The 25921-nt window shown below is 46.5% G+C and overlaps 1 protein-coding gene across 1 annotated transcript in view; it reads left to right on the forward strand.

Moving 5' to 3' along the window:
- c5 (complement component 5) overlaps nt 1-25921 on the forward strand; it is a 71489-nt gene that overhangs the window by 22504 nt on the left and 23064 nt on the right. The window contains exons 11-26 of the mRNA XM_061729639.1: nt 742-930; nt 2825-3028; nt 3108-3320; nt 5618-5767; nt 5844-5970; nt 6160-6225; nt 7067-7258; nt 10639-10723; nt 11489-11571; nt 11851-11990; nt 13133-13366; nt 15448-15508; nt 16109-16198; nt 16282-16494; nt 22925-23000; nt 25736-25895. Coding sequence (XP_061585623.1) covers nt 742-930; nt 2825-3028; nt 3108-3320; nt 5618-5767; nt 5844-5970; nt 6160-6225; nt 7067-7258; nt 10639-10723; nt 11489-11571; nt 11851-11990; nt 13133-13366; nt 15448-15508; nt 16109-16198; nt 16282-16494; nt 22925-23000; nt 25736-25895 — 2283 coding nt within the window. The remainder of the gene's footprint in view (nt 1-741; nt 931-2824; nt 3029-3107; nt 3321-5617; nt 5768-5843; nt 5971-6159; nt 6226-7066; nt 7259-10638; nt 10724-11488; nt 11572-11850; nt 11991-13132; nt 13367-15447; nt 15509-16108; nt 16199-16281; nt 16495-22924; nt 23001-25735; nt 25896-25921) is intronic.

Consider the following 25921-nt stretch of genomic DNA (forward strand, 5'->3'; position numbering starts at 1 on the left):
AGCCATTAGCTCGTCTGTGTTTGAGGGGTGGGGCTTACTCATAGGTTCATTATAGTTTAATAACCCAGGGTTCCCAACCAGAGTCTTAAATCCCTCAAAAAGGTAGAAATGGTTTCGATTACGGGATGCTAAACCAGCAACTACCGTATTTTCTGGACTATGAGCCGCTACTTTTTTCATAGGTTTTGAACCATGAGGCTTATACAAAGGTGCGGCTATTCTGTGGATTTTTCTTCCACCGCTCGGGGCTCTCTAACCGGAATTAGAATCAAAACTAAGACAAAATAAATGCAAAGAAGAATACGCTACTTGTTCTTTAGCAGATAGAAGTAGGTAAAAGCAGATTTCAAACAGATAAATAGATAAATAAATACCGGTTATTTTCTCTTGGTTCTGTCCCGTTTTAATCAGCAAAGTTGCTGCCGTGTTAAAAGACACTGTTAGGAAAGGATCTATTTAGGTACAAACATGTACATCATTTACAGTTCAAAATCCTTCTGTACATGTAGTAAATATCTAATCTAACAACAGAAATATATGCGGCTTGCATATCTTTTTTTTTAAATACAGCGATGCGGCTTATATGCAGGTGCGGCTTATAGTTCAGAAAATACGGTACATGAATATTTGCTGAATCGGTTGCAAAGTGGACACACAGCTGGTGTTTTCTGTCCAAGGATGTGCTTCAAAGCCGGCCTCTGGTTCTGAAGTAGCAGATGAGCTTCCTCTCTGTCTCTGCAGGTGCTGGTAAAGGATCACCTGAACAAGCCGGTGAGCCAGGTTCCAGTTGAGCTGGTGGAGCAGCAGCTGGTCACGGCTACTGGGGGTGTGGGGGACATGTCCTGTCATAAAAGCAGTCGCACCGACTCAGATGGCCTCGCTTTCTTCATCTGCAACCCCATGAATAACGCAGCCAAGGCTACGCTGAAGGTGCTGCTCACACTCCTGTTTTCTTCATGTCATATCTTTACTGGATCACTTGTTGCTACTTGCTTGTATACTCTTTCTACGTCATCAGGTAAAATTGTAAAGCCACAGACATAAGCACAATTAAGGGTGTGGTTTTTGTGAGTGACAGTCAGAGTCTATGGTGTCAAACACCTTGCGAGCACTTTAGCTACTCAGCCCATTTGGGCCGTGGTCAAAGACCTAACAGAGCATGTAAGAGCCATAATAAGTACAGTAATCCCTAGTTTTTTGCGGGGGTTATGTTCCAAAAAGAATCCCGTGATAGGTGAAATCTGAGAAGTAGCAACCTTTTTTTTTTTTTTTTTTACAATTATTATACAAGGCTTCAAATTGCGGATATCAGCCCCACCGCGACCCGAGTAATTGGATTTGAACGGGAGAAAATTAAAAAAGATTATGAAAAAAAAAAATACAACAAGTACAGTAGGACAAATCATGACTGGTGTGTGTATTTCACTGCTCTTCTGATGCTGCTGATCCTGACTCTGACAGCTGTCAATCATATGGAGCTGAAAACTCAGATAGTCACGGACTGACTCAGTTCCATCTTTGATACAGCTTAAATACAAAAACAACATAACTGGTCTAAAATTACACAATCTATTTAGATAGATATAGACACAGCGGTCTATAACATCATTTCTGAGCTCTATAACAGAGAATAGACTCGGCGGTCTAGTTGACAACAACACAAAGCTCATTCAAATAGGCAGGTGGTCAAGGCTACCACAACATTCTGATAAAGAAATTATTTAAGAAGGTTACACTGACTCACCAATGGCAGTTGACGCTTCCATAACGCTTGGCCCGAACAAAATAATCCAGGTAACGTGGAAAACAGGGTAACATTCAAAACTTTGTAGATGCTTAATCCTCTTTTAAAGTTTAGCGCTCATCTCCTTCATGGCAGCAAACTTGCAGAGTCGGCAAATTGGCTGTAACTGTTAAGGCTGATTTATGGTTCTGCGTTACACCAACGCAGCGCCTACAGCGTAGGGTACGCGGCGATGCGCACGTATGGTGCGCGTCGCGGCGTACCCTACGCCGTACCTAACAGCGTATGCTCTGCGTCGATTTAACGCAGAACCATAAATCAGGCTTTACAGCCAATCAGCGTTGGCTCACAGCCCTGATGCGTTCAGGACAGTTGTAAAGTAAGACTAAGCCTACACTGGCCGCACAATGCACATTTTATCGTTATTATAGCCTACAATTTACGGTTATAGATGAACATATCACACAAAACGGGGCCCTATCATTGGGCCCTATGAGCTTGTGGGCCCGGTGGCGACCGCCCCCTCGCCCCCCTCTGGCTCTGCTACTGCCGACATGCCACCATGGATTATCTGAGACTGTAATGAACGATTCATCAAAGGGTCCCGTTCTCGTCCCGAGCTGCTGCTGAAGCTCATTGGTCATTCTCAGCATAGTTGCTAAGCGACCAACATTATTGACACAGGAAGTGAAGAAGCGGGGAGACTGTTTAGCCAATCAGAATGCAGAACATGATGCACAATGCAAATTACTGTAATCATTTATGGTGGGCTTGGTAGTATAGTGGCTACAGAGGTGGGCGTGAGTCTAAAGGATCCCAGGTTCAAGCCCTAGAATGGCAACCAAGACAAACCACCTTGGACCCCTGAGCAAGGCCCTTAACCCTAATTGCTCCATGGTGTGTTCTCTCAGATGTAAGTCGCTTTGGATAAAAGCGTCTGCTAAATGACAGTAGTAGTAGATGCTTAAGTGGTGAAATGCTCCTTTATTTCAGTTAGAAGCCACATCATAATTGTTGCTGTTAAGGCTCTCCTCTCCCTCCACTGTACACTCCCCTGACTGTCTGTGGCTGTTGACACAGTTTGAGACGGCAGACCGCGGCCTCCCAGCTGCCAGTCAGGCCAGTCTCACCCTGGAGCCAGTGGCCTACCACTCCCCCAACGGACGCTACCTCTACGTCAACCCGCCCATGTTTGGCCAAAGCCTGGTGGTTGGCCAGTACTCCAACATCCAGGTGTACACTACCTTGCCGGGGTACCTGAAGATTAAAGCCCTCAGCTACCTGGTGAGTAGACCATGCAGGATGTCATCAGTGTTTAATTGTTCCCATGGTTACTGATGATGTCAATGATGTGCCCTCTCAGATTCTCTCCAAAGGGAAGGTGGTCTTTTTCAAAAATCAGGAGTTTGTCCCCAGTAGTGATGGCAAACAGATTCTGAACTTCCTGGTCACTGCCTCCATGGTGCCATCCATCAGGCTGGTGGTCTACTACATCCTGGGAGGAGAGGGGGTGTCCGAGCTGGTGGCCGACTCCGTCTGGATGGACGTCAAAGACCAGTGCATCAACGGGCTTCAGGTACAGTCTGACCTCCGTTGTGTCCACACTTCACAGCTGTGTTTCTTCTGAATGGTATGGATCAATCAGGCAACCTGAGACCCCCCAAATATCAAGTGAGGGGGGTTTGCACGGCTGGGAATAGACTGCATACTAGTCCAGTGGTTGTCTGTAGAAAGTGGTATCCTGCCAATAACGCAGTTCTGCTACTGTATAATCTGAACCTGATCATGTGAGCTCTCCCAGCCAGTATGTCCATGTGGGCCCCATCTAACTTAAAAGTTGGTTGGAACCCTCAGTAGATGGTTCCTTCAGCAGCAGGAACCCTCAGATGTTTCCTTCAGCAGGAACCCTCAGATGTTTCCTTCAGCAGGAACTCTCAGTAGATGGTTCCTTCAGCAGCAGAAACCCTCAGATGTTTCCTTCAGCAGGAACCCTCAGATGTTTCCTTCAGCAGGGACCCTCAGATGTTTCCTTCAGCAGGAACTCTCAGTAGATGATTCCTTCAGCAGGAACTCTCAGTAGATGTTTCCTTCGAAAAGAACTATCAGTAGATGATTCCTTCAGCAGGAACATGGTCCTTAAATGTCAGCTGGCTGTCTAACATGACACCAAGATTCCTAGCAGAAAATGTGGGCACAAGTGTGGTGGAATCCAGCTGCTTATCTGAAGAGGTAAGGAGTGACTGGCTGGACAGACAATAAGCTCAGTCCTGGACAGATTTAGCTGAAGTTGACGGTCCTACATCCATACAGAGATATCAGAAAGACAGGCCGATATTCACATTGAGACGGTAGTGTCGCCAAGTGGGAAGGAAAGGAAGAGCTGGGTGTCATCGGCATAGCATTGGTAGGAGAAGCCATGAGAGCTGATGATTTCACCTAGTGAAGTGGTGTATAGTGAAAAGAGAAGAGGGCCAAGCACCAATCCCTGTGGCACCTCTGTTGCCAGCTCATGCAATCTGGACACTCGTCTTTGCATGACACTTTGAAGGAACTTCCTGCGTGGTAAGACATGAACCACAGGAGGACAGATCATGGGTTTATGACATTTGTGGTACATCTAAATCATGAAACACACCCCAAAACCTTAATCTGGCAATATTCATGAACTTTAGGACACTCATTGCCCTCATAGTATTTCCCCAGTGCTGTAACTGATCCATAAGTACCAAACCTAGCCCAAATTAATTGCAAATTAATCTTTTATCATGGAGGTTTCGAGCCTGGTCCTGATCCAGTATCACCTGGCTGCTGGAGGTCGAGTCGGTAGATATCTTCAAAAGACAACTTAAAACCTATCTCTTCACTCAAGCATTTAAGCACGAGATATCCGGGTGATTCTGATTGATTTTTACTGTCTGCATTACTTTTATACTTTTAAATGTTTTTATATGATCATTTTTATCTTGTACTCTTATTTGTTGATATTTTTATCTTTTTATTTTTCATTTGCCTACGACTCAGTGCAGCATTTTTACCTTTTTATATTCAACATTGCTCTTATCCTATCTTAGTAGTTGTTCTGTGCAGGAATTTGGAACTGAATTTTTTCAGGGTTATGTATTATATCACTGCACTTAAATAATTGTGTTTTTTGTTTTTACTTGCTGTTGTTTTTTCTCTATTTCTAATTGTTCTTGACATGTTTGTATTGTTACTGTGAAGCACTTTGAGCTGCAATTTTTGTATGAAAGGTGCTATAGAAATAAAGTTTATTCAATTCAATTCAATTCAATTTTATTTATATAGCGTCTAATACAACAAAAGTTGTCTCCAGACGTTTTCCAGAGATCCAGAACATAAACCCCCGAGCAGTTATTACATAAACAATGGCAGGTAAAAACTCCCCTAGTGGGAGAAAAGCCTTAAAGGAGCTTGAGGCCGGATTGAGGCAGGATTTATGAAAAAAATTTGTATACGTTTTAAGTTTTCTAGTAATAATGTCAGATGAAGCGTTGCAAACCCAAAAGAATGAGCCCTCTAGTGTATCTCTCCGTTGCCTTGAACAGGCTGTGTGCTGCAAAATGTGCTGCAATTCGGGCCCAAATTTCCCGCGTGTTCTCCCCGTTCTCCTGTGCCGGCTTCACTGTTGGCTGCAGTACCCCCGACGGCCGTCGTGGTGAAGGGTGGCGCTAGAGAGTCTCATTTCTTAAAAGGAGCCTCAAGCTCCTTTAAGCCAAACAGTGGCAAGAAAAACTCCCCTTTAGGAGGAAGAAACCTGGACCAGGTTATTATTATTATGTGGTCTACACTGAACAGGGCACTCTTGTTACCTCATTGTTAAATTGTGTGTGTGCGTGTGTGTGTGTCTTTCAGACAACCGCATCTGTTCGTAAGACGGACCACAAGCCCCAGGAGAACCTGCAGCTGAACATCAGGACCAATCAGGACGGTCTGGTGGCTCTGTCAGTGGTGGACTCTGCCGTGTTCACCCTGAGACCCAGCTATAGAGACCCACTGTCCATGGTAGCGCCTCAAACATCTCTGCTTTCTTCCCTGGTGAGTTTTTCCTCTCCCTGACATGACGTACGGTGGTCCGCAGGTCAAACGGCACATTGAGGAGAGCGACCTGGGCTGTGGGGGCGGAGGAGGCCGAGACAACGCAGATGTTTTCAGACTGGCCGGCCTCACCTTCATGACCAACGCCAACGCCCAGCCGTCAGACACAAGTATGTCTATGGAAGAGTTGGACTGCTGTCACATGATGACGACACACAAGTGTTGATGCAGCATGATGTGTGTGTGTGTGTGTGTGTGTGTGTGTGTGTGTGTGTGTGTGTGTGTGTGTGTGTGTGTGTGTGTGTGTGTGTGTGTGTGTGTGTGTGTGTGTGTGTGTGTGTGTGTGTGTGTGCATGCAGGTGAGGCGTGCACGGCAGCTGTGCGCCATAAACGAGCACTGACTGAGGAGGCTAAAGCTAAGAAAGGTAAGACCTGAAAGGTAAGAGATAAGCAGTACTGGAGTTGAGGGGGGATGAGGGGGGATGGCATCCCCCCTGAAATAAAAACGGTCCAAATCATCCCCCCCTGTTAGACTCATCACCAGAAAAATAACACCAGAACATTTTTTACAATTTTTACCTGTTTCAAGTAAATTTTCACTTGAAATAAGTAGGAAAATCTGCCAGTGGGACAAGATTTATCTTCTCATTACAAGCAAAAAAATCTTGTTCCACTGGCAGATTTTTCTACTTATTTCAAGTGAAAATCTACTTGAAACAGGTGAAAATTGTTGTTTCTTCCAGTGATGAGTCTTGTTTTAAGTGTAATGAGATTTTTTTTTACTAAAATGAGACATTGTAACTAGAAATAAGACAAATATTCTTGTTAAGATTGTGAGTGTTTGCAGTGATCCATTTTACTTATCCTGTGAAGGACAGAATCATATTGATAAGTTCAGAAAAGTGTTTTTTATTGTTGTGTTTTGATGTATTTGATGTAAGCCCAGTGGATATTTAAAGCTTACAGAAGGCTGCATTTAACTGCTGCTATGTCATTCCTGCAGTATTTCTGCAGGTGTTTTGGTCACTGCTATTATTTGTAATATATTATATTATTTGTAATCAGCACAAATTATCTGTCCCCATATGATAAAATCCACCACCCCCCTGATTTTTTTTTTACAACTCGAGTACTGATTATCACTGAATAAAGAGAATAACCATGCAGTACCCACAGTCCCTTACTGATTCTGGACATGCAACATCACCCTTAGAGTTGATGTTTTTTCTGTTCTGATGGTAACATGATGGTTGCTTCTCCGTGCAGCCAAAAGTTATGGTCATCTGAAGCAGTGCTGTGAAATCGGCATGAGATACATCCCCAGGAGCGTGACCTGCTTACAGTTCGCCGAGCAGAAGTTCAGGAAACACCCTCACTGCAAACGTGTCTTCAAGGAGTGCTGCGAGTACGTCCAGGAGAACCTGGACAACAATGACAGGCTGGTTCTGGGACGCCATGGTCAGTACACACTCCTGATTCTGACACTGATTCTGACACTCCCAGGCTGGGTGGACACCGTGTGCAACTACAAATTAGAAAAATGGGACGACATTTAAACTACAAGTTGATGCTGTGTATTCAGAACAACCTGATCTCACAAAAAATACATTTTAAAATCATCAAAACACCATTAAAACACTGTTAAAAATCATCAAAACACCATTAAAACACTGTTAAAACAGCGTTAAAAACATGTTTTTACAAACTGACAGTAACAAACAGTACCTTGCGCGACAAAAACTCATAATTTAGCCACTATAACAAAGAATAATATATAAATAATAATAATGTCATAATCCGTGTATATATCACGACCACGGATCCCATTGACTTCGCATAGTATTATATCCGTGGTGCTCCCATTAAAACCTCAATAAAACACTGCTAAAACAGCGTTAAAAACATGCTTTTACAAACTGACAGTAACAAACAGTACCTTGCGCGACAAAAACTCATAATTTAGCCACTATAACAAAGAATAATATATACATAATAATAATGTCATAATCCGTGTATATATCACAACCACGGATCCCATTGACTTTGCATAGTACAATATCCGTGGTGCTAACACGGAATTATACCACTTTCCGTGTTGGTACCACGGAAAATAGTGGTGAGAGGTCGTGGGCATTTCACGCATTTTTGTGAGATCAGGTTGCTTCAGAAAGTAGGAACCCAAGATATTTCATGTCAATCATATCCATCAATTACCTTTACCCGCATATTTCTATTCAGGGTCAGAGGGATCTGGTGGACCCATCCCAACTTTCTGAAGGTGAAAGGCACCATTACACCCTGGACAGGTCATTAATCCATACAGTCAGATCACCACAGCCATTCAATCCCATGGGTGAATGGTGTAATCAGTTAACCTGACTGTTGGAGAAAACCCATGCAAACATGGGAAAAACAAACACCACACAGGAGACAGAGTTGAACCAGGAATCCTCTCGCTGTGAGGCAACATTTCTACCGCCTCGGCCAGCATGCTGACGCTTAACGGACAGAAGCGACACTACGTAACTTTTCCACCTTAATATCATATTTCCAGAGTCATGGTGATGGTACATCAACTTCCAACAGGTTTAATGAACCTCTGTCATGGTCTGAGGGGTCTGTATCGCCTTCACTGGCATTATGTAACTTTGAGGTGCATGGTAGGAACCGTTCCACACTACTGGTAAAGCACTACCGCTTTTGTCCAAAGGAGCCGCCAAACTCAACAAAAGCTGAAAGTTACGTTGTGCTGCTTTAAGTGCTCTGAGAATAAATGACAATCTTACAAAATGGTCAAACTATTTTTAATTATTTTTTGAATGCGTTGCAGGTCCAAACAATGAAAAATAGATGTAAATTAAAGCCACTCACCATAGCAGCACCATTTCAGACCACATGGGGGCAGTATATCACAACAAAGCTCATGTGTCTGCTTTGTTATTTTATTCAATTTTATTAACATACAGTACAAACAGCGACAAAAACCGACATCAAGTTACAATGATATGTATCTAGGTGTGTGTGTGTGTGTGTGTGCGTGTGTGTGTGTGTGTGTGTGTGTGTGTTACATTACATTTACAAAGATAATGAAAAAAATGACAAAGGCCTGCTGCGTCCGTCCGTCCGTCCGTCCGTCCGTCCTTCCTTCCTTCCTTGCCTGTCCTCGTCCATCTCAGCTGCTCGGGCGGCACACATCGGGTCATGACAACGACAACAAAAGCAGACACTTTAAAGGAAAAAATGTGGTAGTTTAATGTGAAAAACCGGGAAAGTAAGTTATAATATTTAAATTCAGTTTTACACCTGAACAAATGTTTCTGTTAAAGAAAAGAGAAATGAAATAACCTTAAAGGGAAAGTTCAGTTTTTTACAACCTGGACCTTATTTCTGGCATTTTTTATGGTCGTATACTCACCCGGGAAAGTTTGGTGTCATTTGGAGTCCGTCGGAAGATATTAGGAGTTTTTTGCGAGCCGTTTCTCCATATAACGGTAGCGCCTGGGGCACCGCGGGACACAGACGATGCAGCGTCTAAATAACACATGATTGCCGCGAAACTCGTTCATTTCTTTTATGAATCACTAGATCTGCTTCCAGGACCTGTTGTCTACATCCGGGGCTGTGTGTGTAACAAATAAATCAGTTTGTAAACAAGACCTCTGAACTCATGACGTCATCTCTGTGCGCGCATCGCAGACACAGCTCTGTGTACAGCTGGAGTTCACTACTGTTAGTTTACTGTTAGTTATTTGAAACATGTCTGAATATTTGTCAAATGCTGAGGTTGTGGACGACGGCTTTGAATATGATGGACGTCCTTACCGTTTTGAGCCAGAGTATACGGCTGAAGAGCTCACTGAACGGAGGACAGAGTGCGCGCACAGAGAACAACAGGTCCTGGAAGCAGATCTAGTGATTCATAAAAGAAATGAACGAGTTTCGCGGCAATCATGTGTTATTTAGACGCTGCATCGTCTGTGTCCCGCGGTGCCCCCATGCGCTGCCATTATATGGAAAACTCCTAATATCTTCCGAAGGACTCCAAATGACACCAAACTTGCCCGGGTGAGTATACAACCATAAAAAATGCCAGAAATAAGGTCCAGGTTGTAAAAAACTGAACTTTCCCTTTAACAGAGTGAAATGGAATGAACATTTATTTTTAAATGGTTTCAATTCAAATCATCATAATAATTAATAACAATGTGTGTTTGTGTGTGTGTGTGTGAGAGAGTGAGAATGTGTGTGTGTGTGTGTGTGTGTGTGTGTGTGTGTGTGTGTGTGTGTGTGTGAGAGAGTGAGAATGTGTGTGTGTGTGTGTGTGTGTGTGTGTGTGTGTGTGTGTGTGTGTGTGTGTGTGTGTGTGTGTGTGTGTGTGTGTGAGAGAGAGTGAGAATGTGTGTGTGTGTGTGTGTGTGTGTGTGTGTGTGTGTGTGTGTGTGTGTGTGTGTGTGTGTGTGTGTGTGTGTGTGTGTGTGTGTGTGTGTGTGTGTGTGCATCATGGACTATATCTTTAATGTACACCTAGTCGGGCATTGTCCCTTACGTATATTACGGGCCTCGGCGGTATTGTCAGACGCTCTTTTGTCAGCACAGCACGTCTTTATGCCCCCATGTGGTCACAATTGGTATTGCTTTTACAGATGAACTGAAATTGAGGAGAAAGTCATGCAATATCTTGGGTTCATTACTATTGGCTTAGAGCTAAAATCAAAATATATATTTGGCTTTTTTCCATACTGTTCCAGCTGTGTGTGATTAGGACTGTGTGAGACTCCACGGTGTCCGCTGTTGTCTCAAGCTCAGAGTAACCCCAGTGTTTCCATGTCCGGGTACAGACAGGGGGGCTGACTTTGAAGAAGCTCCTTCTCTGGTGCGGAGCTACTTTCCTGAGAGCTGGTTGTGGGAGGTGCAGCGGGTCAGGTGACACAAATCAAACACACCTACGGGTCTCACTTTATATGAACATGAACAGGGACTTCAGCGGAACCGGTCACCAACATTGACCTCTTTAAAGGGGACCTATTATGGCATCTAATACCTATTTTAAACAGGCCTTGAATGTCTTTTGATTGTTTTTGCTAAATAAATTAGAAATTCAGCCTCTGAGCCATGTCTTTATCTTCCCATTCTCTAACCTCATTATCTATGCAGGATTCTGAGTGGGCGGGGCTATGATAACGAGGCTCTGTGCTGATCATTACACTTAAAACAAGACTCATCATTGGAAAAAACCTGTTCACCTGTTTCAAGTAGATTTTCATTTAAAATAAGTAGAAAAATCTGCCAGTGGAACAAGATTTTTTTGCTTGTAATGAGAAGATAAATCTTGTCCCACTGGCAGATTGTTCTACTTATTTCAAGTGAAAATTTACTTGAAAAAGGTGAAAATCGTCAAATAACAAGTTATTTTTCTGGTAATGACTCTTGTTTTAAGTGTAATGAGATTTTGTGACTTTTAACTAGAAATAAGACAAATATTCCTGGTAAGATTTTTAGTTTTTGCATGCTGAATCTGGTTGCTTTCCTCCTTCTCTGAGTTGGCAGGCCCCAGGGGAGACCACTTTATTTATGTTAAAGCAAGAGAAAAACGTGTTTTTCATAATAGGTCCCCTTTAATATAAAGAAGATGCATCATTTATCCAGTATTGGCAGAAAACAGTCTAATCAGTTTGTTCCTGTTTTCAGTTCAGGTGAGTTGTCGGTCAGCAGGACTCTGCCAGACTCGCTCACTACCTGGGAGGTGAAAGCTGTCGGCATGTTCCAGAACGGTTAGTCTCCTTTAGCTTCAACATCACCCTACTGAGCTCTGTTGAATGAAACTACAGCTGCAGTCACGAGCCAAAGTTAGTTTAGGTAAATCCAGGCTTGGATAAACAATAATATAGAACTTTGACCCCTGGACCTCAACTCCTCTGCTGTCCTATTCAAAGTCTGCAGCTTTCGTTCTTAACTTTCAGCCTTTCAATAATTCATTGTGCCGTTTTGTGAGAAGAGCTACTGCATGATGGAGGGATGTGTTGAATAAATGTGTTTTTTTTGTCGACCAGGCATGTGTGTGGCGGACCCGGTGCAGGTGTCGGTGACCCTGCCACTCAGCCTGGACGTCCCGCTGCCCTACCAGGTGGTGAGAGGAGAGCAGCTGGAGCTGGAGGGCTCTGTGTACAACCAGCAGGGCAACAGCATCAAGGTACACAACCTAAATCATCAGGGAAGAGTTATAATCAGTACTTGAGTTGAGGGGGGATGAGGGGGGATGGCATCCCCCCCTGAAATAAAAACGGTCCAAATCATCCCCCCTGTAAAACTGCCATCCCTCCTTTCCATCCTTTATGTCATTTCATCAATGAATGTGGTTTTACTGCTATTTCAACATTTAGAGTCATCACCAGAAAAATAACACCAGAAATATAACTTATTTGACAATTTTCACCTGTTTCTTACGGCTTCAAGTACAGAAACGATTCAAATTCACAAACTCAAAACGAGGTACAAAAAAGAGGAACGTGGTGCAAATGAAAAAACAAAGACAAATGCAGCATCATCAAACGCGCTGCAAATAGAGAAACGATGCAAAGCACAAAACGATATAAAACAAGAAACCATCTTCAAAAGAAAAACGCTTCATAACCGGTCACTACAACGGGAAGCTGCTGCTTCCTTGCTTTTATTTACTCTGGGTGTACCCTAGTTTACAGAGCTAACTGCGCCCCTAAAGGGAGGGAGAAAAGGAGTGGTCGCAGTCAGCGGATTCAGGCATTGAGTCAGGCATTGATTGGTTCTTGTTCTCATTTGTTTAGCAACAAATAGTTTCCTCTTCTCTGTAGATATCTGCTTTATGCTGATATCCAGAAACTTCTTGTGCAGCACTTTTTAATCACTTAAACACAGCATTGTTTTATCAGTGCGTCACAGGCGTAAGCAAATCATCATACGTTCTGTTAATAGCAAGCATGATAACTTACTACTTATTTACAATAGTTCCAACACACAGAAAACAGACAGACTCTATCACAACATTCAAAACCCAACTCAAAACCCACCTCTTCAAACTCACTCACTCACTCTAACTGGACACTGTGCACAACACTACACCAGATTGTTTGATTTATTGGTCTATGTACTTTTTGATACTGTCTGTTGCTGCTTTTTTGTGTTCATTGTATTTTAACTTATAAAATGTGTGTTTGTATTTTTTGTAAGGCGACTTTGGGTGACCTGACAGGTGCCTCTAAATAAAATAAATGAATGAATCATGCTGGTGTAAGCTCGGTCACGCAGGTCACGGTGCTGATCATGGCTGATATCTGACCCGTGTGTGTCATCCCTTAGTACTGTGCCACGCTGACGGCCGGCCCGGCGCTCTGCCTGGTGCAGTCCCAGCCGGTGCCCGGGGAGGGGGGGCTGCACTCCACGGCCTGCAACTGGAGACGGCTGTCTGCAGGGGGGGTGAGCAAAGTGCTCTTCACCGTCCTGGGCCTGGAGCCGGGAGAACACACCCTGACCTTCACCCTGAAGACATCTACAGGAGGTGGGGACATCGTGAAGAAGACGCTGAGAGTGGTGGTACGTACCTGTGTCAACAAGTTAATGGACATTAGAAGCGATGGACTGACTAAGTTAATGTTATGGATTCATCATCTCACCATAGTGGGTCTCAGTATTGCACAAAGAACACCTCAGATGAATGACAACGCGTTACATTTCCACACACATGAACCCAAACACAATATAACATCAGCACCAGCAAGGACACCTCACCTCCACAGGGGGGTGCTGCTACTCCTTAGTCCCCGTCCACTGATGTTAGGAGGCATAGGACCTTTATAAAAGCATTCAGGTGTTTATGAACACAACGCCAAGGGAGAAAGACCTCAGCAATGGACTTAAAGGAGCAATCACTGATGCACATCATTCATTTCAAAGCTGTTTGAACTCAACATTTTACAGAAAACATTTAAGGCAGTTGTCAATCTGTCCATGGCTAGACGTCCCTTCAAATTTACGCCGTGATGAGCCAGTGATATACTCGGAGAAATACAAATAAAAAAAGAACTACATTTCAGAGCCTACAGGCCTCATGTCAAGTCAATGACAACACGAGTAGAAGAAGATTGAACCAGGACAGCTGGTTTGGGAGTTTCCTGGAGAAAACCTTTTCTGTCTAACAAGAACATTGAAGCAGGACTGATGTCCACAAACCAACGTGGACATGTTTGGTCTTCATGTCCAGAACTATGTTTGTAGAAAACCTGCAGAAACACTTCAGACCCACTGTCAAGCACGGTGGTGGAGGATTATGGTCTGGACAAGGACACCTGTCAGTCTTTGAAAAGACCATGAACTCTTCTGTACAGCAGAGCATTCTGCAGACAAAGGCAAGGACAATTAAAGCTGCAAGCAGTGATGAAAGGTCCTCCACCCTTGTGCACGTTCAGACTGCAGTGGAAGCTTGTATGACTTGCATGTAGATTCTTCAGGCCTGGACATTTAGCGGATGACACCACCCACGACTCTCTATGTCAAACCATTTAAAAGTTATGGCAGAAAGTAGGAACTATCAAATATGGACCAATCAGATGAAGGGGAGGGGCGCGCTTTTTGCTGTCTAGCGTCGCCACGGTAACGCTTTTGACTGAGAAAAGTAATGCACGTCGTCGCAGGATCAGGACGCACATTTTTATGTATAACACACCTGGGTACACGTTACGGTTCGGGCGAAGAAACGGCCGAAGAAATGGCATAAATTGCGGCAAAATTACATGATTAATTGAAAATGGCCGACTTCCTGTTTGGTTTCGGCCATGGCGCCAAGAGACTTTTCTTTAAGTTGCGACATGATACAGGTGTGTACCGATTTTCGTGCATGGGGCTTGAGGCACAAAGTTTTCTAGGGGGCGCTGTTGAGCCATTAGGCCACGCCCATTAATGCAAACCATTAAATATCAAATTTTTCGCCAGGCCTGGCTTGGTGCAAAATTTGGTGACTTTTGGGGCACGTTTAGGGGGCAAAAAGGCCCTTCTTTCGTCAGAAGAAAGAAAGAAATAAAGAAATAAAGAAATAAAGAAAGAAAGAAAGAAAGAAAGAAAGAAAGAAAGAAAGAAAGAAAGAAAGAAAGAAAGAAAGAAAGAAAGAAAGAAAGAAAGAAAGAAAGAAAGAATAATTCCTACAGATACAATAGGGCCTTCGCACTGTAAGTGCTCGGGCCCTAATTAGAGAAAATTTAGGGACAGCAGCAAATCAACATCAGTGAGACACTGCTGAAGTCAGACAGGAAACCCCTTCTGCTGCTGGAGGTGGGTCTACAAGCTGTTGAATTGTCCTTGTCTTTTTGGTGCCATTTTTGTTAAAAAAATAATGGTACAGTTCGTTATATTTACCGTATCTCATACTTACACTGTAGACCCACTATGATCAGATGATTCATGAATATATTTTTACAGAAATCAATGTAAGATTAAAAGAGAGACTTGTTCATTGTTCATGAATTCATGGAACATCTGAATTCCCAACTCACAGTGTTTAACAGCTCCATGTTTCGCAGGCTTTACATCACTGAGCATGCTCATTAGTGACTCGGCCACGTCATGTGGTCAAATGCTACAGAGTTTTGTCTCCAGCTTAAATCTTACATCCGTGTTTTCAGCCTGAAGGAGTGAGACAGGAGGTGCATTCTGGAGGAACACTTGACCCACAAGGACTGTACGGTGAGTGGATTGTTCTGGTTGTACGGTGAGTGGATTGTTCTGGTTGTACGGTGAGTGGATTGTTCTGGTTGTACGGTGAGTGGATTGTTCTGGTTGTCTGGTGAGTGGATTGTTCTGGTTGTACGGTGAGTGGATTGTTCTGGTTGTACGGTGAGTGGATTGTTCTGGTTGTACGGTGAGTGGATTGTTTCTCGTTGTACGGTGAGTGGATTGTTTCTCGTTGTACGGTGAGTGGATTGTTCTGGTTGTACGGTGAGTGGAATGTTCTGGTTGTACGGTGAGTGGATTGTTTCTCGTTGTATGGTGAGTGGATTGTTTCTCATTGTACGGTGAGTGGATTGTTCTGGTTGTACGGTGAGTGGATTGTTCTGGTTGTACGGTGAGTGGATTGTTTCTTGTTGTACGTGAGTGGATTGTTCTGGTTATACGGTGAGTGGATTGTTCTGGTTGTACGGTGAGTGGATTGTTTTGGTTGTACGGTGAGTGGATTGTTCTGGTTGTACGGTGAGTGGATTGTTTTGGTTGTACGGTGAGTGGATTGTTCTGATCTTAAGCCAGTGTGGTGTTCCGCTCTGTCACCTAAAAGCTGTGGGTTTGCAGGTTCGGAGAAGAGAACAGTGATACTGAAGAACCAGCTGCCGACAAACATTGTTCCCAACACTGGTGTCCAGAGAATGCTCACCATTAATGGTGAGATGTGGAACATCAAAAAGCACCTGTACCTGCGTCCGTCACCACAAAAGTTAACCTGTGTTTTTTGATTTGTGAACCAGGGGAGCTTCCAGAAGAAGTTGTGACTGTCCTGACTGATCCCGAGGGCCTCCAGCAACTTATCAACATGCCAGTTGGCTCAGCGAGAGCAGAGCTGGATAGGCTGCTCCCTCATGTCCAGGTGTATCAGTACCTGGAGACAACGAGCAGCTGGGACGTGTTGGGAACAGATATCCTCAAAAACTCAGCCGACGTGAGACGGAAGATTAAAGAAGGTGAGCAGATGGCTAGCAGGCCGCTGATGATGACGTCCAGTTACCTATTCGCAGTACTCAAGTTGTAAAAAAAAAATCAGGGGGGATGGTGGATTTTATCATATGGGGAAAGATAATTTGTGCTGATTACAAATATTATAATATATTACAAATAATAGCACTGACCAAAACACCTGCAAAAATACTGCAGGAATGACATAGCAGCAGTTAAATGCAGCCTTCTGTAAGCTTTAAATATCCACTGGGCTTACATCAAATACATCAAAACAACAATAAAAAACACTTTTCTGAACTTATCAATATGACTCTGTCCTTCACAGGATAAGTAAAATGGATCACTGCAAAAACTCACAATCTTAACAAGAATATTTGTCTTATTTCTAGTTACAATGTCTCATTTTAGTTAAAAAAATCTCATTAAACTTAAAACACGACTCATCACTGGAAAAAATTATAATTTCCACTTGTTTCAAGTAGATTTTCACTTGAAATAAGTAGAAAAATCTGCCAGTGGAACAAGATTTTTTTGCTTGTAATGAGAAGATAAATCTTGTCCCACTGGCAGATTTTTCTAATTATTTCAAGTGAAAATCTACCTGAAACAGGTGAAAATCATCAAATAAGTTATTTTTCTGGTATTATTTTTCTGGTGAAGACTCTAAATGTTGAAATAGCAGTAAAACCACATTCATTGATGAAATGACATAAGGGATGGAAATGTTATGGCTAGTGAGTGTGACCCAAGCGCACAGCAACGAGGAGACGTAAGTTTGGTGAAGCCCGTGGGCGTATTTATTTAAGAGGCCAAAAGCAGTGATGAGGAAGTTGGAGTGGGGTGTGGGCTCCGCAGGTGACCGCAGCTCAGCGTAGAAATCCAGAGAACTGAGGAGAAGAGAAGAACGGGGTCAGTGGTGAAAAAACCACAGCAGGAGAAAAACAAAGGCTGCAACTGCATGAAGCTAACAGCTTAGCAATAGCTGTGAGGCTAAATAGTTCTGCTATAACTTTATAGAGCTAAACTGTAGGCTGGCCTGTAGTACTTTACCATACGTGTAGACAGGTGAAGCTCTGGCGAGGAATGAAGTGCAGACTGGGTCTTTATACTGGCAGTGGTTGATTGTAGATTGGCAGGCTGGTGTGAAGATTGGTGAGGGACATCAGGTGTGCTGAGCTGAGCCATGGAGCAATCAGTGAGGGGGGAGGGGTGGATGTGAAGGTGAAGAGGAGCGAGCCGTAACAGGACCCCCCCTCCGAGGGGCGCCACCTGGCGACCGTCCGGGAGCGTCGGGGTTAGCCCGGTAGAAGTCCCGCAGGAGAGAGGGATCCATGATGAGCTTCCTGGAGATCCAGCAGCGTTCTTCTGGGCCGTAACCCACCCAATCCGCCAGGTACTGGAACCCACGACCCCGCCGCCGCACCTTCAGCAGCCCTCTAACAGTCCACTGGGGATGACCGTCGACCATCTGAGGAGGCGGAGGGGCTGGGGCGGAGGGCATGAGAGGGCTTGAGGAGACAGGCTTGACCTTGGACACATGAAACACGGGATGCACATGCTTCATGGAGACCGGAAGCTTGAGACGCACAGCCGCTGGACTCAGGACGTGGTCAATCTCGAAGGGACCGACATACCGCGGAGCCAGCTTCCTGGAGGATACCTGGAGCGGTAGATCGGCAGAGGAGAGGTAGACCTGTTGTCCGGCCTGGTACACCGGTGCCGGAGTGCGGCGACGGTTGGCCCCACGGCAGGAGCGCTTATTGGAGCGTACCAAGGCAGCGCGAACCTCCTTCCACACCCGCCGACATCGCCGGAAGTTGGCCTGGACAGAGGGGACAGAGGCCTCAGACTCCTGGAGAGAGAAGAGTGGGGGTTGGTAACCCAGTGATGCCTCAAATGGAGACGTCCCAGTGGCGGAGCAGGTCAGGGTGTTGATTGAGTATTCCACCCAGGGTAGATCCTTGCTCCAGGAGGTGGGATGGAGAGCAGAGACGCAGCGAAGGGCAGACTCCAAACTCTGGTTGGTCCGTTCCGCCTGGCCATTGGTCTGTGGGTGGTACCCTGAGGAGAGGCTTACAGTGGCGCCGATCTCCCTACAGAAGGCTCGCCAGACCTGGGACGTGAATTGGGGCCCCCGGTCAGAAACAATGTCACTGGGAAGTCCATGGAGCCGGAATACATGCTGGGTGAGGAGTTCAGCCGTCTCAGCCGAGGACGGGAGTTTAGGAAGTGCTACCAGGTGAACAGCCTTGGAAAACCGGTCCACTACGGTGAGAATGACGGTGTTTCCATGGGAAGGGGGAAACCCGGACACGAAGTCCAAGGAGATGTGAGACCAAGGACGACTGGGCACAGGAAGAGGACGTAGAAGTCCAGCTGGTGGCTGATGTGACGCCTTGGCTCTGGAGCAGGTGGCACAGGCAGCGACAAACTCCCGGACGTCAGCTCTCATGGACGGCCACCAAAACCGCCGGCTCAGGAAGGAGAGGGTCCGTTGGAATCCGGGATGGCAAGCAAACTTGCTGGTATGGCCCCACAGCAGCACTTGAGACCGCACCGACTGGGGAACGAAGAGGCGGCGAAGAGGACAGCCGTCCGGCCCGGGTTCAGCATGTTGGGCCCGTTTGACCTCTGCCTCGATGTTCATCGTGACCACCCCTATGACACGAGAAGCAGGGATAATGGGCTCAGGCTCGGACGAGGACTTCTCAGGTGCGTAGAGTCGGGACAAAGCATCAGCCTTAGTGTTACTGGAGCCAGGTCTGTAGGTAAGGATATAGTTGAACCTATCCAGGAACTGTGCCCATCTTGCCTGACGAGAGTTAAGGCGCTTGGCAGCCCGGATGAAGGTTAGATTCTTGTGATCAGACCAGACAACTGTGGGCTCCTCCACGCCCTCAAGCCAGTGGCGCCATTCCTCAAAGGCTGCCACCACGGCTAGCAGCTCTCTATTCCCGATATCGTAGTTCTCCTCTGCTGAACTAAACCGACGGGAGAAGAAAGCACAGGGGTGTAGCTTCTGGTCCTCTGCAGACCGTTGGGACAAGACAGCCCCTATGCCTACCTCTGAAGCGTCTACCTCCACTATGAAAGGCCTGGAGGGGTCAGGATGGAGGAGGACTGGGGCTGTGGTGAAGTGCTTCTTGAGGGCAGCAAAGGCGGCGTCGGCAGAAGGTGTCCAGATGTAGGGACGTTGAGTAGAGGTGAGTTGAGTAAGGGGGGCAGCTATGCGGCTGTAGTTCCGAATAAAACGGCGATAGAAGTTTGCAAATCCTAGGAAACCTTGGAGCTGTCTGCGGGTGGTGGGTTGAGGCCAGTCGACGACTGCTTGAACCTTGCGGGGGTCAGGACGAATGCAGCCATCCTCAACAATGAGTCCTAGGAACTCCACAGAAGGTGAGTGAAAGACACACTTCTCAGCCTTAATGAAAAGGCGGTTCTCCAAGAGGCGTTGAATGACCATGCGGACATGCTGGACATGTTCCTGGAGGCCCCGGGAGAACACAAGGATGTCATCCAGGTAGAGGACCACGAATACCTCTAGCATGTCCCTGAGCACGTCATTCATAAGAGCCTGGAAGACTGCGGGTGCGTTGGTGAGTCCAAAGGGCATGACCAAATATTCGTAGTGTCCACGGGGGGTTTTGAAGGCGGTCTTCCACTCATCCCCCTCACGGATACGCACAAGGTGGTACGCATTCCGGAGGTCCAACTTGGTGAAGATGGTAGCACCAACGAGGGGTTCGAAGTTGGAGCTCATGAGGGGGAGAGGGTATTTGTTCTTGATTGTGATGTTGTTGAGCTGCCGGTAGTCTATGCAGGGCCTCAGATCCCCACCCTTCTTCTTGACGAAAAAGAACCCTGCTCCCACCGGAGATGTGGAAGGGCGAATAAGACCCTCAGCCAGACAGTCATTTATGTAACGGTCCATAGCCGCCTTCTCAGGTAGAGAGAGATTGTAGAGGCGACTCACTGGAAGTTGGGCGTCAGGACGGAGCTCAATAGCACAGTCGTAAGGTCGGTGGGGAGGAAGGGTGCAGGCGCGTTCCTTACTGAAGGCCACTGCCAAGTCGTGGTACTCAGCGGGAACCTTGGTGAGATCAGGAGGAACAGGACTGGGCCGCTTAACCGGGGAAGGCGTCTGGGCGGACCGAAGGCAGCGGGCATGGCAGGGAATGCTCCAGCTGAGAATGCGGCCCGAGCTCCAACAGACGTGAGGGGTGTGGAGCTCCAGCCAAGGTCTGCCTAAGATGAATGGCATATCAGGAGAGTTGATAATGTAGGGGCGGATGTTTTCCACATGGTTACCAGAGACTGTGAGGGTGAGTGAGTCGCACCGGTGGGTGACGGGCCCCATAGGGTGTCCATCCAAAGCGAATGCTGAGAGTGACCTCTGCAGAGGTGCAATGGGGAGACCCACCTCCATGGCGTAGCGATGGTCAATAAAGCTCTCATCAGCCCCAGAGTCGATCAGCGCCGGAGTGGTGAGCGTCCCTCCCTGCCAGGCAAGAGTGACAATGAACCTGGCCTTACTGGAGAGGGACTGGGGGTTAACCAAGCGGCTCACTCGGAACCCCCGAGCGGGTGAGCCCTGTCTTTTTGACTGCCGAGCTGAGGAGGCTCTGGAAGACAGGATTGGGCATGAGTCAACAGAGTGTGCGGAGCTAGCACAATACATGCAGAGCCCCTGTAGTCTCCGGTGCTCACGTTCTGCAGGAGTCAAGCGAGCTCGTCCCAACTGCATAGGCTCCTCTTCAGCAGCAGAAGTTGAAGAAGTTGAAGGGGAGACCTGGACAGGCCGATCAAGGCTGACCGGAGGTGGAGCGAGTGGCCTGGATACATTACGACTGTGGTGAGCCCTCTCTCGCTTGCGCTCCCGGTGACGTTCATCAAGAGAAATGGAGAGGGAGATAAGCTCGTTCAAGGTACTAGGCCTCTCTCTACCGGCTAAGGCATCCTTCACAGGCTCTGCCAAGCCCCGCCGGAAAGCACTGAATAATGCGGCCTCGTTCCATTTGCAGCGAGCTGCAAGGATGCGAAACTCTGTGGCATACTCTGCCACAGAGACAGAACCCTGCTGGAGGGCGGAAAGAGCTGAATCGGCATCCTGCCCATGGACATCATGATCGAAAACAGTCTTAAATTCCTCAATAAAGGCTGCATAGTCTTGCATATAGGGTGTAGAGCCCTCTCGACTAGCCATAACCCACCGACGAGCCTGCCCCGTGGTCAGATTAGCAATGTAAGCTATGCGAGCAGTGGCAGTGGAATACATGCTAGGTTGTAGATCAAAAACGTACTCACACTGCATTATGAACTCCCGACAGAGAGCGAATGACCCATCGTAGAGAGCCGGAGCAACAAGATGGGGCTCCCGTGGGGGAGGCGTGTCTGGCTCAGGGACTAAGTTGGGCCTGGGCGCTGGAATCGGAGGAGCTGAGGACGGAGCGGTCTGTGCTATGAGAGCGGCGACCTGGTCAGTGAGGGCCTGGACTGAGGTGGCGAGACGGCTGACCTGGGTCTGCTGGGAAGAGGTCTGGGCCTGCTGAGCACTTGAAACCGCTTGGAGATCAGTCTTCATGTTTGCAATGACCGTAGAGGCCTCGGATAGCAGACGAGAGTGTTGAGCCAATTTAGCCTCCTGGGCCTGAAGCGGGGTCAAGGGCGGAGTCCTATCCGTCATGCTGGCTGGGTCACTTTGGCCAGAGCTTACTGTTATGGCTAGTGAGTGTGACCCAAGCGCACAGCAACGAGGAGACGTAAGTTTGGTGAAGCCCGTGGGCGTATTTATTTAAGAGGCCAAAAGCAGTGATGAGGAAGTTGGAGTGGGGTGTGGGCTCCGCAGGTGACCGCAGCTCAGCGTAGAAATCCAGAGAACTGAGGAGAAGAGAAGAACGGGGTCAGTGGTGAAAAAACCACAGCAGGAGAAAAACAAAGGCTGCAACTGCATGAAGCTAACAGCTTAGCAATAGCTGTGAGGCTAAATAGTTCTGCTATAACTTTAGAGAGCTAAACTGTAGGCTGGCCTGTAGTACTTTACCATACGTGTAGACAAGTGAAGCTCTGGCGAGGAATGAAGTGCAGACTGGGTCTTTATACTGGCAGTGGTTGATTGTAGATTGGCAGGCTGGTGTGAAGATTGGTGAGGGACATCAGGTGTGCTGAGCTGAGCCATGGAGCAATCAGTGAGGGGGGAGGGGTGGATGTGAAGGTGAAGAGGAGCGAGCCGTAACAGGAAAGGGGGGATGGCAGTTTTACAGGGGGGATGATTTGGACCATTTTTATTTCAGGGGGGGATGCCATTCCCCCTCATCCCCCCTCATCCCCCTAAACTCCAGTACTGCCTATTCATTTACTGTGTGTGTGTGTGTGTGTGTGTGTGTGTGTGTGTGTGTGTGTGTGTGTGTGTGTGTGTGTGTGTGTGTGTGTGTGTAGGCCTGGTTGCCATCTCATCATTCAGGAATGGAGACAACAGTTACAGTCCGTGGATGAAGAGAGAGGCCAGCACCTGGTGGGTGAACACCAACGCTCTGACCCCAAAAGAACATTTTAAGAACATTTACCAGAGTCCAGAGGTTTCAAACAATTAATCACCAGGTAGCTTTATCTCTGTCCAGTAATGGACAACCACGTGCAAAAGTTAGTTATCGTAAATAGGAATTTAGTCCCTAAAACTCAGTGGAAGGATCTAAAATAAAAACTTTAAACTTAGTCCGTTGTCATTATGATGAAGTATATCTGACTTTCCCCTTTTAATACTTGAGTATATTTGTTGAGTACATCTGTTGAATTTATAGCGGGTCGTCCAATGATCGGAAGGTTGGCGGTTCAAATCCCGCTCTGTCCCAGTTTGCTGTCATAGTGTCCTTGGGCAAGACACCTTACCCCGTGTGAATGTGTATGAATGTTGGTGGTGGTCGGCGGGGCCGTTAGGCGCAATATGGCAGCCACGCTTCCGTCAGTCTGCCCCAGGGCAGCTGTGGCTACAAAACGTAGCTACCACCACCAGTGAGGATGTGAATAAATGAATAATGGTCTCTGTAAAGCGCTCTGGGTGCCTTGAAGGGCGCTATATAAATCCAAGTCATTATTATTATTATTAACTGCATCCGACTATCGTAGCACTGCGTGACATCGGACGCTCTCTGTCCATCTCCCTCCAGCAGCTGCCACTTTATTGAGGTTTTTGTAGTGAAATGAGGAGGAATCATAGAGATAACTTCTCATTTCAACTAACTGGATCAGCCGTTCCTCATCCATGACTGTTTCCTACAGCGCTTTCAACCGGCTTTCAACGCGAGCGGCAGGAAACGGCCAGCTCAAAACAGTGCGCTGCATCGCTGCGGCCAGTTAGGACAGTCCAATAGAAAATAAGGCAATGGAATTGATTTTGTCGCTGGCGCTCGGTAACTCCGCCGGCTTCCGAGCTTCCACCATTTTTCCATAGCGGTGTATCGCGTCATCGCGTCAGGCAGCCAATCAGCACATGCCTCATTATCATAGCCTCCCCGCCCACTCAGAATCACTCATAGAGAATGAGGTTAGAGAATGGGAAGATAAAGACATGGCTCAGAGGCTGTATTTCTAATTTATTTAGCAAAAGAAAATCAAAAGATTGTTTTTAAGACATTCAAGGCCTGTTTAAAATAGGGATTAGATGCCATAATAGGTCCCCTTTAAGAGTACTTTTGAACCCTCTCTCACCGTCTTGCAAATGTGAACAAGCCTGGAGGCGGGCTAACTTAAACTCATTCATATGAATCCGTCCAAGCATCCTCACTAATAATTTACTACCAAAGTGACATTTGAAGCCAACGGTGTTGGATTGACAACATCGATGGCTGGAAATCCCACCATTTCCACAGGGTTCATCAGAGCTGGCTCCCAGCTCCTTCAGTCGAGCCGTGGTTCAGAGACAATGGACACTCTAGTGGAAGTCCATCACCCCTTTCAAATGTTCAGTGGTGACATCAGAAATGACCACTATACTGGCTTGTCAAGGGTCCTGCTGCAAATCGGGGGGCAGCGCTCCCAACAGTTAGCAACAATGACAATAAGTTACAATTACCTCACAACAGAACTTTTAATCCATCCATCCATCCATCCATCCATCCATCCATCCATCCATCCATCCATCCATCCATCCATCCATCCATCCATCCATCCATCCATCCATCCATCCGACCAATCGGTGGCCTGTAATGTGATGAGGTGAGATACAGCCGACTCAGCCGCTTAGAACCTCGGCAGAATAGTTACAGAAAAAGTATCTACTCAGCACGTTAGACCCCTAGTGGAAAAGAACCAAACCAAGTCGAGCTGAGTAGGTACTAGTGGAAAAGCACCATTAGTTCGCTTAACAATAATAACATGACCTATCTGTCCTAAGGAAGAAATATGAGGTGCCACTTTTCTTCCTTCTCTAGATCTGAATAGGTCATTCTTAAATATTCTTCAACCTCGATGGATATAATCTCTCCAGCATGTCTTATGTCTTAAGGCCCTCTCCAAGTCGGACATGCCTAATACACCCCCCTAGGGAGGCGACGAGAGGAAGGATGGATGCACTATTACTTAAGGAAGTATTGTCTAGCTTTCGAGGTCCTCGTTCCTGGCCCCTATGTCACGGCTCAAAGACAGAGAACCCAAAAGCACAACACCAAACAGAGTATCGGAGTCCAAAAAGGCATTAATCAGGTCAAACGTAGGTAGGAGTCAAAAACCGGGCAGACAGGCAGATCAGGCAGACAAATCCAAAGGGGGCAGGCAAAAATCCAAAAACCGGGAATCAGGCAAAGTAGCAGGCAGGCAGAAACAGACAGACTCAGGAACGCTGGAAAGCTAGGCATGAACACTAGACAATCTGGCAGCGGGCATGTGGAAGTGGGCCGGTATATAAAGGGGAACTGATGACAATGGAAACCAGGTGTGGAGATGGGCGGGGAAGCACAGGTGAGGGGAATAGTAGATTGTCTGGCTGATGAGGGTGGCAGGATCTGAAATGACAGGAGAGTGAGTGATCATGTAAAAACATGTTCCAAACTGAGAAACCATGACACCCTAACCCTTAAAGAAACCGGTTCTTGCATCCCACAGGACATTTTAGGGTGAGAGAAGCACCAGTTTCCCTCTCAACTGGTGTTTCTTCATGTTTGGCTGGAACTGGTTTATGAACCAGCACTGGAACCACTTTTGTAGAAAATGTCTAGTGTTGATCCTTTTTTCTCTCTCTACACTGCCTGTCAGGGTCACAGCTGAGGTGGTGAAGATTATGTCCATGGCAGATCCATTGGTATCTGTTGACCATCAGTCTCTCTCAGACTCGGTGGCTTGGCTGATCCGCAACTGTCAGCAGGAGGATGGATCCTTCACTGAGAAATCTTCCTTCAAAGCAGTCAAAATCCTGGTTAGCAATGGTCTTCCTCCTCCGCT

The sequence above is a fragment of the Cololabis saira genome, chromosome 9 (genome assembly GCF_033807715.1).
Source record: "Cololabis saira isolate AMF1-May2022 chromosome 9, fColSai1.1, whole genome shotgun sequence".
NCBI classification, from domain to species: domain Eukaryota; kingdom Metazoa; phylum Chordata; class Actinopteri; order Beloniformes; family Belonidae; genus Cololabis; species Cololabis saira.